General features: G+C 41.3%; 1 protein-coding gene across 1 annotated transcript; it reads right to left on the reverse strand.

Annotated features, from left to right (window-relative positions):
* Positions 1 to 794: 794 nt before the first annotated feature.
* Positions 795 to 18,155, reverse strand: LOC146683191 (zinc finger protein 385D-like). The gene is made up of 8 exons (XM_085446281.1): positions 18,094 to 18,155; positions 15,863 to 15,978; positions 9,270 to 9,377; positions 8,572 to 8,734; positions 6,867 to 7,115; positions 6,599 to 6,780; positions 4,753 to 4,854; positions 795 to 4,411 (listed from the first exon to the last, which is right to left on the reverse strand). The coding sequence occupies exons 1-8, from the start codon at positions 18,101 to 18,103 to the stop codon at positions 4,169 to 4,171; spliced, it is 1,173 nt and encodes a 390-aa protein (XP_085302407.1). The 5' UTR covers positions 18,104 to 18,155; the 3' UTR covers positions 795 to 4,168.
* Between the last annotated feature and the right edge of the window lie 869 nt (positions 18,156 to 19,024).

The following is a 19,024-nucleotide window of genomic DNA, read 5'->3' on the forward strand; positions in this document are numbered from 1 at the left end:
TTGCTAAAAGAAAGCAAATGTTACAGCTGTTGCCTCACAGCAGGGGAAATACTCAGTGGTGTTTGTGCGTGTGTGTGTTTTTTTAGAGAGTCTGACTGCATTAAAGAGCAAAAGAAAAAGAGAGAGAAACGTATAAAGTCAGACGGATAGACAGCCAGAGGGACTCCGCGGGTTTTAGCTCAGCTTGCTTTAATGGACAAATCCATCACACAGTCTTTTCATGCAGCTCCTCGCTACCCGCATGTCAGCTGCCTGGAGAGAAATTTATTATCACAGGTAGAGGAAAAGGGATAGGAGGAAGTGATTAAAATAAAAATAGAGTGAGTGCTGTGGCTGACTGTGAAATTAGGGTACAATAAAGATAATAAAAAGCAAGACGAGACATCAACACACACGAATAGGTTGCCTTTTTTAGTATAACAGTAGCCAGTAGGAGTCTGTCAACCTTTTGTGACGTAATACGGTTATAAAGAGATCATAAACTCATCTCTGTCCACTCAGATCTCTAGCTCCTACATCCGTGTCCAGACATCCTGACTGGCCAATGAAACCATCATCTGCTTTTCTACCAGATGAAAAGTATTAACTCTAATCTGTGAGCTCGCCTCTACTGGGGCCAAAAATACAAAGTCCCATTTTTTAATATGGAAAATGTGCTTATGGTGCCATAATCACAATTTATGGTAATGAAATCATAACATAGGTTGTGTAATCAAAGCCTAAAATTAAACTTTGTAGAGGTTTAGTAGAGGTTGTTTTATAGGCCTCAGACTGATCCGATACTGGTGGAGTAGGTGGCCTCTTTCTTTCTTTCTTTCTTTCTTTCTTTCTTTCTTTCTTTCTTTCTTTCTTTCTTTCTTTCTTTCTTTCTTTCTTTCTTTCTTTCTTTCTTTCTTTCTTTCTTTCTTTCAGCAATGCAGAAGGATTCCAGCAGTTTTCCTTCTATGGATGCAAAACCAGCTGCTGCACTACTAACAAACATAACTGCAGCAGCACTCCTTCACACTCACATCCCATTGAACACAGACGACAGCAGGACCGGGCCCCAGACACACAATCAGCTCTCAGTGGGTTGCACCTTGGCCATTATGCCTTACAGCCTGCTCTTGAACACCCTGCCGAGACATTAACTTCACAGCCAACATCCGTTCCCTTTACTGATCTGCTGCGCCATGCCATACTGCTGCACTGCCTCCACAGGACCGGAAAGCCTTGCAGGGACCTAACATATCCTGTCTGGGGCTGCAACAGCCACAGATGCATCTTAAGCAAGAGGCCAAATTGAAGGCTTTATCTGAACTTTTAACTTGTGCTCACTAGATTGCCATGGAGGTATGCTGACCCAGACAGATGGTGCTTATGCTGCAGCGCCCTCTCAGCCTGCTCACCTTTTGTCTGCCCACTCGAGCTGGAGAGACATTGCTCCCACAGGGCAGCTTGCAAAGGTCTTGTGGTGTAGGAGTGCCAGCCTTTAGATGTGCAATACTTTGACTGGATTTAAAGCCCACAGATTGCTGTTAACCACCTGGTCAAATACCATGAGGTCTCTGAACAGGCCTGTCGTAATTCTTTTTTTTATAATAGGTGAAAAAAAGAAAATTCAGATCCCTGAAAATGCCATGTTCAAGTGGGCCAGTCATATCTGTAGTGTTACAGGGTCAGTCTTTTAAATAATGTGATCAATGTGTGTGTAAGTATTCCCTGCAACACCCCTAAATCTCTTGTTTTACTCTTGGCACTACATGATGTCATAGAGAAGGGCTGCTAACTAACCCTCTGAGTAGAGAGACCACACTCACCTGCTGTTTAAATCTTCTGACTGAGAGGGGCAGCCAATCAATTAAAACTGTGGCCTTAAAGTAATAAGAACTTAAAAAGTTTTGTTTGACATAGCAGGTGAATGAGGTGTGTGCATCCAGAGCTTTTACAACACAAATCAGGATTTTTTATTTTTTATTTTTTTTGATCAAAGTTTCTCTGGTTGAATGCAAGAATTGAAATACGGCGCTAGAAACGAGAACAACAGGTCCACTTTCATGTAGACTGTGCGGTTGGTTTTGTTACACAAATAAATCCTTGTGTCTCTAAACTTCACCAATTAGCCCATTTGTTGGTCTCAGTTGTTTAATGAGTTGCAAAAGCTCAAGCGTCAAAACTGCACTTTGTTTAATAGGTGTGCAAGGTGTGTTTTTGTTGCCAAGTGAGACATTTCCCTTCACAGAGTCCTGATAAACATCCACGATAACCCCATAAAATGGTGAATTGTGTGATGGAGACACAACTATACTGGCACCTCCATACAGAGATGAGAGTAGGATTGGTCTTCTTCTATGATTCAAAGGCTATGAAGCAAATCAGTGAATTTACCAAGGTATGCTTCTCTTCTTTCAACAAACTCTGGTCTAATACAATAATAAGAAAAACGTAAGTATTTTAAGCTTGAATGGTGATTCCTGTCACTCATACTCATTGTATACACAACCTCCTTTGTTCTTACTTATTTGAACTGAGTTGAAATGTGTCAAAAGGTTGCGTTCACACGCCAAGAGCTTATTATAGCCTTTTTATGAACGTGAACAGCAAGCAGCCTTCACATGGCATGCATAGCTCTGCATTGTACTTTTGTAGTCGTTCCAGGTAGCACAGAATAAAAAATTCCCTGGATGCCAAGTCAGGCTTTTGTACTGTTGACATATGTTTATGTGTGCACGTGCACCTGCCAGAAAGCTGGTGGAGAACATAGACGTGAACATGTGAGATAACCAAAGAAAGATGGCAAAAGGTGAAGGAGAAAAGGCGGTGAAGGCTGGCCAGGGAGTGAGCCAGGCAGTTAGGGGGCCAGTGGAGGTCTGAATTCCAATAGCGTGTGGAGAATTGAGCATCCCCCACACAGATGTTCACAGTCATCACCCAGGCAATTTATAATAATATTAACTGCCGTGACAATGGGAAGAATCAGGAGGCAGTGACATATTGGATGATAACTCTCCGAACTGGCCGGTAAGGTTATTTGCTTTGGAGCAACTGCAGGAGACAGAAGTAAAACATCCAACAAATTAATCCAGTTTGGTGTCTGATGAAAGAAAATATGACGAGGGGTACTCTTGCAGCACACACACACACACTCACTGTATCCATACTAAGTGCACCAAACTGACCACATTGCTTGCAGCTGCAGTGTAGTAAACCTTATCAGAAAGACAGACAATAACATCGGTAACATTCCTGCACTGATTTATCTCAGAGATTGAAGCTGGAGGATATGTGGAGGGGCCTTCGGAGACATCCTGCCATGGATGTGTCCTTTTTACCTGAAACAAAAAAAACCTAGGAAAATTTTTCTGTGTGCTGCTAAGTATCAAAGGAGATTAACTGAGCTTAAGTCGTAGTCAGATACTGAGATTTATGATCTGGAGAGGAGGCGACACCTGGCTGCGTCAACAATTCCGGCACATACACGGAGACACGTACACAAGGAGTTGAAATGAGAAAGTCAAATGTTTTTTGTCTTGGGTACGCTCTCATCTTTTTGATGCTTAAAATTTCCATCCGACAAAGACATGAACTTGAATCGTTATTGCACTTATTTATTTGATAAATTGCACATTTTTGGAGCATTTTCACAATAACCTCGTGAGAATGCATTAAGCCTCAGACAGAAAGAAAAGTAGGAACATTGTGCAATTGATGTGAGCGTCCCCAGGAATTTTTTATTAAATTGGAAAGTAATAATTAAGCATGCTCTGAATAGCATTCGTGTGCACGTACAAACACACACAGATATATTCATCATGGAAGTTCGCTATCCTGCATCTTTGTTTTATATATATATATATACACACACATATATATATATATATTTCGAGAGAGGGAATTTCTTTAATGCGTCAAAGATTATTAGCAAAAGTGCTACAATATAAAGCAAAAACTTGCACTTCTGTGATGAATACGTCTGTCCACGCACCCGGTAGCATTCACACACTCTCTCACATTTCAAAATACTCTGTTTTCGCCCATCTGCTACCTCAATCTGACCCACTCTGGTCCGTGACACCCATGGTGTCTGTTGGCATGTGAAGTACAAAGGGCACTGGCTTATATCACATCTTGTTCGGGCCTCATGTCTGCTTTTAGCTGTAGTTCAGAAGCAATAGAGACATCGGCCGGGTCAGTAGGGGGAAAACAGAACAGATGTGTGCGTTGTGCAGATGGGTCCGGGTGCCGGATGAAGCAGGGCCTGGGGGAGGGATTGACTGTGAAACAGGGCGGGGTTCGAGTTTGATGCAGGTGGGAGAGGGAATGGGGGCAAAGATGCCATGGCAGCAGCGGCGGCAACAGAGAGCTGACGCTGGAGGACACAAGACGCCAGAGGCTTGGTCAGATCTTGGTTCTTTTGTAAAGTCAGCCTTATCTGAGGATGAAAGACAGGCAGACAAAGTAGTATCAAGTTGATTGTTTTTCCTGGGAAATTAAACAGTTTAAAGTAGGAAAGTACAAGCTGTTCCATTTATCACCAGGCATTTTTATTAATAATCCACTCTCTGTTCCAGTGAAATCCTGCCCTTTTGTCCAACTCATCATGTCAAGGGGTTAGAATTCAGAAAATTTATTATCCTTGAGCTATTGCTGACTATTTGTTTCACTGGCAGTAGGGAGTGGAGCTTCCTGGAAGAAGCCCATGAGGATCAACTCATGTACACAAACACAATGATGAGGGGGTGAAAGTAAGTCAAGCAATAACATGGTACTCACTGCCTGGAAACTCTGGTGACGCTGGGTGAGGGTGTAGGGGCTGAATTTAGGCTTGGCTGGTTTACCTGCCGCTCTATCCTTGTGTCTCCTGCTGCTGATGTGCTGGAGTCGAGGAAAGAGACACGTAGATAAGCACGCAGCAAAATAAACCCACACAGACACGGGCTGCAGCAGAAAGATGGCATGGGTGAAAGAAGAAGATGATGCTTGGTAATCTGAATAATGTGAAAAAGAAATTAAAGGCAAGCAGGAATCAAAGCTCCTATTTTTGGCAATTCAGGCAGACTGTTTGTATTTTGTTGACTCTGAATTTGAGACTCCAAATATTTATGAGGGGCGGGTTAGGAAATCTTTTAAAATTTGACTGACAAGCACAAACAGATGGCTGTGGCCAACGCGCCACACAATCAGCAGCAAGCTGCTAAATATTCATGAGCACCTGGCCAAAGTTAACTTTTAAACAGTCGGCGGTGAAGACCAACGCTATGCATTCACATCACGAACAGAGATGCTAACATCATATTCAAATGCTCAGTGAAATAGCAAAGGCTTAGTAGCTTTGTGCTCTTTATCTTGAGGGATCTGTGATTTTAACTCACCTGCAGCGACAGGTGTGAGCCGTTCACACTGTGATTGAGAATAAAATTTGCATGGCCCTGAGTTTCCCGTCTTTAATGCATGATGGATAAAGTGACGATGGATCGCGGTGGCTTTGTACTTCCTGAACTCTTTGAATAGCAAATCTGTGTGACAGCTGACCTTTTAATAACTTTACATGCACAAGAGGAACTAACCAGTAAGTTAGTGCAACAGTCAGTTTTCTTATGTTACCTTCCATTGGTCACTCCCCGAGGGCAGGAACAAAACAACTACTGGCAATCAGTGTGCAATAAAATAAGGTCATTGCATGGTGTGACTGCGAAAAACAAGGGATCACTTCTTGGATAAATCTAATTAAATAAATTTGCTTTCTTCCTCAAACCATACAATTGAAGTTTTGCTGTACATTATATCATGTGATTCCTGTAATGACCACCAGACACTTGTGCATTGCAATGTGCGTTAAGATAAATATCTAATCAGCCAATCGCATGGCAGCAACTGTGTGCATTTAGGTATGCGGAGCTCAAATCATCTCAAACTGGTTTCTTGGACATGACAAGAGTTTAATGTACTCAAACAACCTCCACAGTCACCAGATCAAAATCTAAAAGCACACTTTTGGGATGTGGTAGAAAGGGAAATTAGCATCATGGATGTGTAGCTGAAAAATCTGCAGCAACTATGCACCCGACCAAAATGGTTCCTGCAGCTTTATGAATCTATGCCATGAAGATTCAATTCAGGTCCAAACACAAAGCGAGTCTAATCTGGTACTAGCAAGGAGTACCTAGCAAAGTGCATGTATATTTCTCATCATGTGAGTAGTTTTTCATGAAGCATCTCTGTTTTTTCTTTTTTAGGTAAAAGCAAATGCAGCGGAATATTAACATATATATACAAAGTTTTTTGTATTAATCATGTTGTAATTGTAATTAATTGATGTTTGTATTAAAAATCTATAAACCACCTTTCATGGTAAAACATTTTAAGATTCTATATAATGTCAAACACAGAAGTGCTTTAGCCATGATATAGATATATTACAATATATATTAGCAATAATATAGATATGTAAGTATATTACAGAAATGGGTCTATTATGGTATGTTATAATGTACACGGTATGAAGTATGTTATGAATATTCTATAACTATAAGTATGTACAGGCTGTAGTGAGTACAAGCTATGTACAGGCTATGAACAGGATATAAATATGAAATAAAAAACTTATTGCACGGATCACCTGTTTGAGCTGAGTCTCAGAGTTGACGTGCACGTCGCAGATCTCACAGTGGAAAGTTTTATTCTGGAGTCCTGTCGATGACTCAGATGGTGCAGCCATCTTGCCTTTGACCCCCATCCTGGGGAAGGATTTGATGGCTCCATCGCCACTTCTGGCCTCGAGCATGGTCTTGTGCTTGGTGCCTGAGCAGATATAAAGTCAGATCAACAAAGTATAGAAACACGCTTCATGTGGGCAAAGTCTGGCCGTGGCAGCGACTGCCTCTCACCACTGTTGTGGGCCTGAAGCTGGGAGGCTGAGTTGACAGCCACCTTGCAGAGAGAGCAGTACAGAAGACGAATAGCTTTTGCTTCTTCGGTCTCCTCTCCTGGAGCTTCTGCCTCTCCATCTTTTGGTGCCTCTTTCTCTGTTGTCCTTGAAATGGGTGACAAGGAAGGGTCAGAAGGTGCTTTCACAGTTTCAGTGGAGCCACTGGTTGATGGTGCCATTTCTGAGGTAGGGTTCAGCGATGAAGGCTCTAAAACAAAGGGGGGGAAAGTAAGGTTATACTTTAATATTTGACTGTTTGGATATTCATCATCTGGGTAGATATTCAGTTCTTAACTGTGATATTTGAATGTGCTTGCTGGAATGTGTATTTTTTTTCTGTAGACTGGAGAAATAAATGGATTTGTGGTGATTTAGTTAAGACACTGTAGCCATCTTAGCAACATAATTTCTAGATTTAGTACACATTTATCAACTTTTATGGCCAGTGAAGAATCTCAGTCTACGAGGTCTTGCTCTCCACGGCTCGCTCTCCCTCGCTCTGTGCTCTGTTCACAGAGCGGCACAGCGCAGCAGCACCTTAAAGCTTTTAAACTTACGCGTGTGGTGATTTTGTCAGACAGTGTTGGGGTATTAAATTCAGATGGGAAACTTTGAATTTTTTCTGTTGATTACTGCTGAAGCTTCAAAGCCCCCCCCCAAAAAAAATGCATTAGGGAAAATCCTGTTGGCAAGAATGAGCACTAAGGAAGACAAACGTGAAGATTTTTCCACTTCTATGAAATTCCTGAATTCTTTATGATAAGAGAAAGATAAAAGCTCAGCAGGCTACACATGATTATGAGCTCCATCAACCTCTCTAATCACACTAATAATCAATGATTTCTCCTGAGTTTCTGCCTCGCGGCACTTAAACGGACACTTTTGTATAGAGATGATTTGACTCTGTTATCTTTTGTGGTGCCCACTTTCCCACAGAGGAGCGTGTGCAGATTTAAGGATTCACTCTCTGTTAATAACAATGATTATTAGCTCTGCCTCACTGAGTGGGTGTCTGTTTGTTACCACTGATTCCCCACTCTCTCACTAAAGTAATCTTCAGAGAGCGCTCCTGCTTCTCATCCACTTCCTCGAAACTCTTGAAATGATCATTCACCCTCTCACTTTCTCGAAAACAAACTCTCCTGTCGGCGTTGTCAAGAATATTTCTTCAACCTCTTTCTTCTTTAGCTGTGGCAAAATGCATTATTTTCAATCCTTAAACGCCCACGCATGTGCAAAAGTAGCACATCAGCACTGGCACAAATATAAACAAACGCTGGAAAGCAGTCTGTGCTTTGACACGCCGCCACACTTGCATGCCTGCAGACGCACATGTGCCCAAGGCCCTTGAGCAAACGTACACTCATACATAGTGGAGGAGAGCTACCCACAGATCATATTCAACGCATTTTCAATGCTCTTTTGATCTCAGGAGACCACTGAATGAGGTCAGAAAATGTAGACACGAAGAAGAAGCAGAGGATAATGCCCAACCTTGAATCACTTCACCGTGCAACCCAAAGCAGCAGGTGGTTTATCACATCAAAGAGTTAAGGTCGTGACTAGAAAAAGAAGGTCTGAGCCGTGCATTCATATGGCTAACGGTGTCATGCGCGTGATGTCTGTGCACATGTGTGCATGCATGGTTGCAGAAATGCACTCACCTCCTGATGTTGTGTCAGAGCTGGAGGGCCGTGAGCACGATGACAACAGGACTGCAGTTTCCTTGGAGACCGGTTCACAGGTCCTGATCTTTGAATCTGGGGCGTCCAGAGCTAACAGCTTTTTCGCATGCTTCGTGCCGGTATAATGGGAGGACGCCTGAGCCTTGATGCCCAACAGCAAAAGAAAAAAAAAAGATTTTGCTTCATGCAGTAAAGTGGCTATCTTTACTTTACACAACAATGCATGACTTGAATATGAATGGAAAAACTGCAGAAAGCTATCATTCTCTGACTTGCTTACTTTTGCCAGTGTAGTAAGTAATCAAGTGGTAAGTCGTTAAAGTAAATAAGTGCAGCACTATGTGCACTTTTTCCACATTTTTACAAAGATTTCCGTACAATACGTGACAGTACTTTGCAGTTGTTGAGTTGCTTTCTTATGAGTCATGCTATGGCACAAATAATACAAAATGATACAGAATTTTCTACCAAGATCAAATATCAGGGGAGTTCACATTTGACCCAGTAATTAAGTAAGAAAGCTTTAAACCTTCAAAACCAGTAAGACAGCCATGTGTAAGGGCAGGTCTTCTCTGTGGTTCAACTGTCATGTAAGGGTGTGTGTGAGAAAAACAAGCGCACCTTGAAAGACAAAAAACTACTGACAAAGCATGTGTTTCCCACACAGCATCGCCCACCTCAGAGTTGAATCTAAGACGACAGACGCCGCAGGAACTGGGCTTTCTTATTAAGTGTGACGTTAGCCCGAAGCCTGGGCCAATCAGAGCTTTATGTATATGATCCATCTGCAACAAGGAAAAGTGAAAAGTTATGTCTGAACTGGTTTTGGATTATGCTCTAACAGACTTGACTGAGTTAGGTAGTAAAAAGTGATCTCCTCTTTAAATGTCATGCTATCAGCAGGTAATTTTATCTTTTAGGACCTACTAAGGGTGTTGGTGCCCATAAACATAACAATATTGATGTTCACACATCTATCAGTGAAATCAACAACACAGCAAACCACGTGCTCTCTGCTGCCTCGGCTTGCCCGAGACAAATACCAACATATCATCTTGACTGACATGATGTAATGTGACTTAGAAAAGCTTTCACAGTGCCGTCTGTTTGGTCATTTCAGCTGGGATTAATTACACTGACACTGAACTGTTTTCATGGGATTGAACAGGATTCAAAATGTTTATATGAAACCTGTCACACCACTCTGCAGCATAACGCACTTGTCTGCTGCCCACAGGTTTTCTCCACATGTTCCAAATGGTCACGTGTGGTAAAGCTTTTTGCCCTTGTGGCCATAAGCACTCTGAAGAGCAAAGCCAATCCTGAAAAATTCAGTGCACTGTGTTTAACGTATTTTATTCACACCACAATATAGAAAACACATCAAATGTTAAACTGAGACATTTGGTATTTCATGAAAAATATAGCAACAGATCTCAAAACAGTTGGCACAGGAGCAAGAAAAGGCTGGAAAAGTAGGTGGTGCTAAAATGAAACAGCTGGAGGAACTTTTTGCTAGTAATTGGGTTAACTGGCAATAAGGCAGTAACATGAGATATCTTAGTGATGCAAAGTTTCTAATCTCTAAAACTGGGCTGCGGTGCACCAACCTGCTGAAAGATGTGTCTACAAATTGAGGAGTAATTTCAGAACAGTGTTACTCAACGTAAAATTGTGAAGGGATTGAATACCACATTATCTACATTGCACAATATCATCAAAAGATTCAGAGAATCTGAAGAAATCTCTGTACAATTTCTGAAGTGGAGGGAGGATGGATGGATGGATGGATGGATGGATGGATGGATGGATGGATGGATGGATGGATGGATGGATGGATGGATGGATGGACAAAAAAACCCCACAGAGGACTGTTGAACAGCAGCTACTCTCCTCAGTTCCCAGACATTTACAGACTGTTAAAATAAAAAGGGATGCTGCACAGTGGTAAAATGGCCCCGCCCTTCTTTCTGCACATCACTGTTGCAGTCCACTCAGACCACCTTGAAGCCATGTGCCACAGCCTTTGCTATCCATAACAGAGAAAACACAAAACCTTTTACAGGCACCTTTAAAACCTGCAGGGGTGAGAGTTTTACTCACACAGCCCTGTTCCAGGAAGACTTCATAACACCAAACGTGCAAATGGTCTTTCCAACTGAACAGCGAGAAACCATTACCATATTAAGAAAACTACGTTAAATAGCTTTAAATTGCGTGCAGCATAATCATGTTTGTGTTGCCTCGTACTGCAGATCAGCTAATGAAGTTTCAGACTTTTTCACCCCCCCAGACTACTTTTATTTATGCGTGTAAGAGAGAGGCAGTAAACCTGTCCATGCCTTTGCATATATGCGTGAACACAATACCATTATCTGACCACACAACACTGTGCACTGCTGGACATTGCTGGAAACTGTAATGAGCAAAACTACTCAGTGTAATAAAACCCAACTGGCCTTTGTGGAGCAAAACAAGACTATTACCTGAGATGAAATGTAGGAGGCCATATAAGCAGCCAAAGTGGGCGGGGAGTGGGGAGTGTGGAGTGGGGGTTTTATGGAAATCTGGTTAGTGGTAAAAGTAAAAATTTATGCATTCTTATGGGTCAGCCAGCTAGTCCTCTAACCCCAGAGAACCCTCAGTATAGCACTGCAGTGGAGATGTACCTTGTTTCTTTAGAGCCAAACCTGAACACGTTCTTCAAAAGTGAAAAACTCAACATTGGGTGTGCGTGTCTGTGTGTGTGTGTTCTCACTACTTTTCTTTGATCATCACTCTGGGCTGCTACACTGGAATGTATCTGTGCAGTCGCAAGTCTCTTATCTCCCTGTTTCCCTGCAGCTGTTTGTCTATAGAAAACTCCAGCAACCTTACATAAAAACAAACATATATCACGTGTATCATGTGTAAAATGCAAAAAGTCGTAGAAATTTAAGAAACAAAGCAAAGGACTAAATCTGTCATGTAACGTGTGACAAACATCTTTATGTGAGAGTATTTTTGACATCTTTTTTATGTTTCTGTGAATGAGATCGAACAGTTTAACATCAGCTAACAGCCCGCTCGCTCCCTCCTTGCTCCACAGCCCCAAGGTTCCTGTATCTCCTCCTGACCTTCCATCACACGTTCCTCACTTCACCCCTCCATCTGCTTACCTCTGAACCCTCTCCCTTCGCCTGCGTCTGATCAAAGTCACCTTCCCGGCTCCCCGTGGAGTCACCCTCTTACCCTCCACTCCCACTCGGCACTACGATGGACTAGCACCTGCAGCAAAGTCAGTTTGCCCTTCTTACTCATTGCCTCTTCAGTTTTGTTTTGCACAAACACTCGCACAAATACATATATCACATGCAGAAACAAATCTGCCACTGTGAGCTCATGAAGAGAAAGGAAAGCAGTACATTCAGTGGATTGTACACTAAATAAAGGCATCACATCCACCACACAGCATCAATTATATCCAGCATATTCCCTCCAGAAACCTCCTCGCACACAGGGTGTCAGCATGTCAGACATGCTCTGCTCCAGGGAGTCAGTTATGGCTGAAACATATGGCCAAGTGAAGTAAAGCAGACTTCTAACTTTATAATGATGAATGCTCCTGGATTTACACTGTGTACCAGCATGACAGGTATGTGTGAATGTCTGACGTCAAACACCTAAAGGGAGTGAGTTCTGACGAATGAGCTGCTGCTTTTGGGCTCTTTGTCATTTCAATTATTTTATTCTTGGAAACAATATCTGGGTTTTTTTGTTTCCAAAACGAAAGAAATAAAAAGAATGCGAGCCAACCAAGCTTCTGAAGTCCAAGTTTTAAAAGCAGAGGTCCCTGAATCATGACAAGCATCCACACACATGCCTGCAACCCTGTAGTCATGACAACGCACATGTGGGCACCAAACAAACTCCTGTGCAGAGTTTAATGGAAGCCAAAGCACACAAGTGAATGCACTGCTTACACACAAATACACACACACGAAGAACCCACACATAAAGAGACACATTTCAGAAGAAAACACAGGCCGTCAGAGTTCAGCTGCGTGCCCACTTACTTCACACCCACAGGTTCGATTCAGAGGAGCAAGACAATTCTCTGACAAAATACGTTCTAGACGATATTTTATTTTCGTTCAGCTCATTCCAAACACTCAAAAGCAACTAAAGGATATGGGGACCTCAGAGGTTTAATTTATTTAATAAAGACAGCAAAACCGAAAGAGTTCAGCGATTCACAAATGAGATTATGTCTGCATAACCCAAAGGGAGTACAGCAGGATTAGTTCAACTAAAATGACAAAAGAGAAATTAAAATGCTCTGAATTTTTTTTTTTAAAGTACATCTGAACAGATTTGAGAAGAAAAACTAAAATTAACACATAAGTATTAGAAAAAGATATCCAAACTTCATTTATAAATTATGTTAGTTTGTTTCTGCCACTGAAGAAAATTTTAGTTTGTTGTCCAAAGTCAAAATTTAAGGTTTGTACCTTCGAATTTCAACTTAACATCTCGATTTTTGTTACATTTTGAGATAGTGAGCAAGTTGAAATTTTGAGATATTCAGAAATTTAAAATTATCTCTGTATGTCAATTATTTTTTTTCCCAGTGGCAGAAACAAGCTTCCATAACAAATGATAATAGATTGTAGAGGTAGCTAAAATTAAAGCTAAAATTTTCCAATCCAAAATTCCAATCCAAGCCGTGTAACGTATACGCACAATTCAGCCTCGAAAAACAGTGAAAAAAATGAAGTGACCATCAAGCAATGATGAATTGGTCATGATGTTTCTAAACAAGGAAAGTAAGAAACTAAGATTCTGGGTTCATCTAATTCTCACAAAAAGACAGCAGCAGGGAGAATTTTATGGTTTGATCCAGGAGTTGAAGCTTTACCACGACTGCTTTCGTACATATTTCAGGATCTCAGTGGGGCCATTTGAGCTCTTGTTGGCAGAGTTGGGGCAGAGTTTGAGGAAGGAGAGAAATAATTTCAGAGAATGATTGACCTGGAGCAGCATCTAGCAGTGTGTCTGTGGTATAATAGAATATTTTAATATTTCCATCTCAAATACATTCAGTACTGGTATTAATTTGAGTTATGAGCGCACATATTGCCAAATGCAGTGATTGGTCAGATTTGGAAAAATAAATGCTACAAAACATCCAGTGAAATTACATGGTCGGTGTGAATGGTTACATTAAGAATAGATGAGTCTGAAAAATATTTCTAACGAACAAAACATTTGTTTAAAGGACCTCACTCTGGAAACTGTTAGCGCACAATATGGATGAACTATTGAAGCTACTAGCTACTAACTACAGTCCCTCAACTTCTACTCTCTTTTAATGTTTCTAGTAACTTAACAGTATAGATTAAAAAATGCATAACATAATAAACTGTTAGTGGAATAAACAAAATGAAAAGTTAAACAGTTGAGGAGCTAGCTAACATTATGAATCAAAAGTTATCAATTATAAGCTAAAAAAATAGCTAAACAGTTGAAATTATAAGCGAAACAAGGACGAAGAAACAAGCAAGAGTTTTGTCAAAACATCACTAAGCACTATTAATATCTGTTAAATAGATTAGCGATTAAAAACATTGGCTGCCAGTTATGACTGAACTGTTGACATAATGGCAAGCTAATTAGCTAATGTAAATGCTAAAATGTAATGAGAAGCTAATATTTTAACCACATATCAAATTCTCTTATCATCAGTGAGGGCATTCACTGCTTTCCTCGTCATTTCTGACAGTAAAATTACTATATGTGGGTTTTTGACACTGTCACTATTTTCTTTAACTTTACAGAGATAATGATTAGCAATTAACTGAGATAATAGCCTGTAGCTAATTGCAGATTTCAAGTTTACAGAGGTGGCAAAGAGGGCTTTTAGTGTGGAGATATGCTGGATTTTAAGTTTTTAGCCAATACTCTTTCTCTAACCTTGTTTTCCAAAAAAGGAGTTAAATCTCCAACATTACTCATTCAGCATTAAGAGTAGTGAACAATGTAGCGCTCAGTCACTTTTTACAGGTGTTACACTATTTCTGTGGCTGCCAACTGGGAGATGTGTTGAACATGGGGTAAAATCAAAGAAATGACAGAAAGAGACAAACAGGGAAAAGACAGCAGGGAGAGTATGAGTGAGATATTTAAAAACATTTTTCTGTCCGTGCTATATTAAGGTCACCCAGCAATAGCAACAAATATTGTAATATTAAGTTTCTTATTATGTGCCTTACATTTAGTAGTGAACAGAGGAGTTCAAAGGAAGGTGAAGTGGATCTGAAAGCTGCAAAAGGGAGAAAAAGCGCACAAGAGGATGAGCGAGAGGAAAGATGACAGCAGGGGACAAAGTGGAAAATACATATGAAGAGAGAGCTGAAGTGAAGAGGGCGTTGGAGCACAAGCAACACAGAAAGTGGAAGGGGTGGATGAAAGCGAGGTGAAATGGGAGGCAAGAGGGCCGAGACCTAGAGCAGTGTCTCCCTGGGTGGCAGATGGGCTTTTTGACAAAGAGACGGACGCTACACACAATCCCTCACACATGCAAAAATAACTGCTACACTGTGAGAGGCCACAAAAGGCAGACAAATACACTCTTTTTGAACCCTCACGTGTCTCTTCTGAGACATCTTCTAAACATCTGACAGCATATCATGGGAAAGAAGAGTAAAGACGAGGGAGGAACAAAAGCACAATTGTCAGCTCTGCTTCCGAGCAGTTATTTGGTCAGACTCAATGGAGTTATGAGCATACTCTTATAGACACAGCCAAGGCATTTAACACCTTGGATTATACGAAGAGATATCACACGATTTCCGTGTAAACCATACATCAACCCTCAGCCTGACACATCTACAGTCCTCTGGGCTTAGACTTGGCCTGCCTTGGTTCTCTCCACCTTCACCTTTCACAAACACCGGGGCAGACAGCTCTAAGAAAAGCTCTGCAGGAGGAATACCAAGGATTCAGCTCCACACCCCCCAGGTTGTGTGGAAATGTCACAGCTCTCTGCATTAGGGATGATATATTTGGAAAGGTGTAGGCAGCGTGCTCATACATCTGTGCATTGAAATTTTACTTCATGCAGGCAGACTATTCCACGAAATTAACTCCTCCGCTTGAGGCAAAACATTGGTATGGTAAAATGAACAATTTTGCTTTTGATAATAATAATAATAATAATAATAAAAGGCATGAGAGTGCAGGTGGTGAGAGCTTTGTTGCCATGACAGCTACGATGACTGACAGTACTCACGTCAGTGAATCCAGGCAGCAGGTGGAGGGGGAGGAGGGCTTTCGGGTCAGGAGAGGGCTGGGTCCTGCCCAGCGTGGGACGAGCCAGCGGCGGCAGAGTGCTGTGGCACACATTACCTGAGAGACATCACAGGAGGAAGGAGACAGGCAGATAGATAAACATATGGAGCAATGACTCGATGGCGATGAGGTGGTACCTTTGAGATGATGATGATGATGATGATAAAAGCTAATAGACCAGAGCGAACCATTCTGTGCTCAAAAACTTCTCTGGTTGCAGTGTTTTGATACATTTTTTATGCTTTCTTACATCTTTGTCTTGTCTTATTTGAATTTAAACCTTATTACATAAAATGCTTTTCATCATTTGTGTTAATGTTTTCAATTCAAATAAGATGTTGAGCCAATTTGAGTGCATTTGGGATCAGTCCAGCTATATTGTAGCCCAAAACATGAAATTTGCTTTCATGGGCTTTCTAACTGGAAAAAAATATACCAATATTTGATCCTAGTGGTCTTCTCTCACTCACAGATCCTGGAAATTACTTAAATAGGCACAGCTTCTGTCTGAACAGCTATAAATCATCTTATGTTGCTTTGAAACACCCACTTTGCTGTAAACTGTAATCAAGTACAACTTCCTAAGTTCTTAGAGTGGCTCAGTGGTCAGTATCTCCATTCTAGCAACAGCAGATGGCCACCCGTCCCTGAACCTGGTTCTGCCGGAGGTTTCTTCCTGTTAAAAGGGAGTTTTTCCTTCCCACTGTTACCAAGTGCTTGCTCACAGAGGGTGGTCTGATTGCTGGAGTTTTCTCTGTATTATGGTTGGGTCCTGACAATGAAATGTGCTTTGAGGCAACTGTTGTTGTGATTTAGTGCTAGATTGAATTGAAATGGATGTCAAAGTGTCCTTGTGTAAGATACTGAACCCTTGTACATGTTTTGTTTTTGTCATCCATAAGTGAAAAATTTAGCTCATTTAGCTCAAATTTTCAAGAACTAACCATCTGAAGAAAAGAACTCAAAACTGAGAAACTAACTTTATCTAACTTATTCAAAATTTTGAGATACTTGCCTTAAATTTGGGTAGCAAAAAGAAATTTAAAAAGAGAGAGAGAGAGAAAACTGCAGAATTTGAGTAAAACTGTACTTTTCATACTTTTCTTCTTTGACTAAATAAAGGCTATGCAGGATTCTTCTACCTCCTGCTGGGGGGATGCATTGTATGCTGTAATTATGCTGGGTACAAATGCGGCCTATTATTTTCTTGACAACCTTCCCAGTTTCTTTTTCCTTTGTCATTGTTTTTTTTTTTTTTTTTTTTTTGCTTTTTTGCTTTTAAAATTATTTACTCAAATAAATCATTTTAGAGGGTTTTTTTTTACACATACGAGCAAGCAATCAGCCCATTCAAAACACTTTTTGGTGACGGGGGGGGGGGGGGTCTAATCAAAAACAAACTCAAATATATGCCAAGCACGTACATAAGTGCACATGCAACCTGAAAAACAGTGCACGAGTATGTTGAGGCCATGGCTGATAAGGGTCTTGTTTGTTGTGCTGAGTGATTATAGAGCCTTATTTTCTATAGTTTGCATGTTCTCTCAGCTTGATTACAGTTTGATTTAGGACCGTGTGTAATCATCGCAATCACAATCATAGCACACCCATCCGCTCTGCCATTACTCTGATTAACTGACTAAAGTCTTGTAGGGTGCACGTGTGAGTGCGCGCACGCAACGTTGCGCGATTGATCTGATTTGCTTTTGGGATGGATTACTTTAAAGAAGTTATTATGCCTTTGAGAAACACGTGACAGACTGCAGTCTGTTAAGAGCAGCGGAGTGACAATCAATAACTTGCAGGCAACGATCAAAAGCAATCAAACAGCCCAATCGTGAAACCCGTTTAAAATGCAAGTTATGAAATCTAAGAAACGCAGTAAAGTAGCTTCTGTCTTCTCTCAGCATGCTGTTACTATATTTTTGCATCTCTTTTATGCATAGACTAATATTTTCGATACTTATTTTTGCGTAAACGGACTTTAAAGTCAAAAACACCGTGATATAACCTGTGCGCTGAGTCCCTCTGTCTATACCGCTGTGCAGGTGACTGACTTCACGAAGCTCACGTCCAATCCAACATAGCAACAGGTGACTCCGCTTATTACCAGCCTATTAAAAAACTAATGTAAAACAACAATAATAATAATAAAAAGCTTCGTTTACATACCAAAATACATTGCGGCACCAAGTGAGATCCGATTGTTCAGTGTGTGATAAAAGTGTCTTTCATCTCCGAGCAGAGATGAGGCTTCGTGTCTTCTGCTCCAGTCTCTCTCCCTCTCTCTCCTTCTTTCCTGCGGCGCCGATGCTGCTCCTTCCCATCTGGATTCCCTCCTCCTCCTCCTCCTCCTCAACTACTCACCCCTCCTCCTCATCTTTACACAATCCGTGTAGAAATCTGTCCGTATATCTACATCTCCCAGAAGTCTGGTTTTAATTTGGCAAATACCCGGAAATTACCTTAATTGGTACACATTACCACCCAGGATTTGTGTAACCCCCACACACACCACTGCACCCTCAGTGCCAGCATCCACAAACCAACAGGCACATTTTTAACTCGTTGGAACAACAGAAATTATTTAGGTTTAATTTGAACTTCTAGTTGACACATCCACAATAAAAGTGCATGGGAAAGGTGCGCACGGGAAAGGAAAGGAGAGACCTGTGTTCCACTTATTGCTTTGGTAAGTGCTTTCCCATCCTCCTTTTCCTCTCGGGCCTATGGTATTTTTAGATGCATCCTTTCGCTCCATGGAGAGGAAACTGCACACGGACACATACAGTAGGTGAAAACATCACAGTCTGCCACACATACGTGCAAGCACACTTTAATGTGAGCTTGCAAATTCTATAATCATTCATCCTTAAAAAGAACATGGATCGCTCCTGTCTGTCTTTCTGACTTGCATGCACCCGCAAATGCTTGGAGAGCTCAGATGTACTGTATCTTTTGGCAGACTGACTTTCTTGTCCTCGAGCCCAAACATGTTTTCTCCCTGTGCCAATAAAGTGGACAACAACATGTGTTTTCCCACAATCCAAAAACTCTAGGGAGACTTATCTCAGTAAGGCTGTCAGTTCAACAAGTGCTGTCC

The sequence above is a fragment of the Copadichromis virginalis genome, linkage group LG22, assembly GCF_057382275.1.
Source record: "Copadichromis virginalis isolate Kocher_CV1m ecotype Utaka linkage group LG22, C_Virginalis_male_GT1.1, whole genome shotgun sequence".
Lineage (NCBI taxonomy): Eukaryota > Metazoa > Chordata > Actinopteri > Cichliformes > Cichlidae > Copadichromis > Copadichromis virginalis.

What these genes read in the sequence shown, in the direction of transcription:
- LOC146683191 (XM_085446281.1), bottom strand. An exon ending in GCTTCAGGCCCACAACAGTG is followed by an intron (nt 6,781 to 6,866) that starts GTGAGAGGCAGT and finishes ATATCTGCTCAG; the next exon opens with GCACCAAGCACAAGACCATG. An exon ending in GTCACCAGAGTTTCCAGGCA is followed by an intron (nt 4,412 to 4,752) that starts GTGAGTACCATG and finishes TTTCATCCTCAG; the next exon opens with ATAAGGCTGACTTTACAAAA.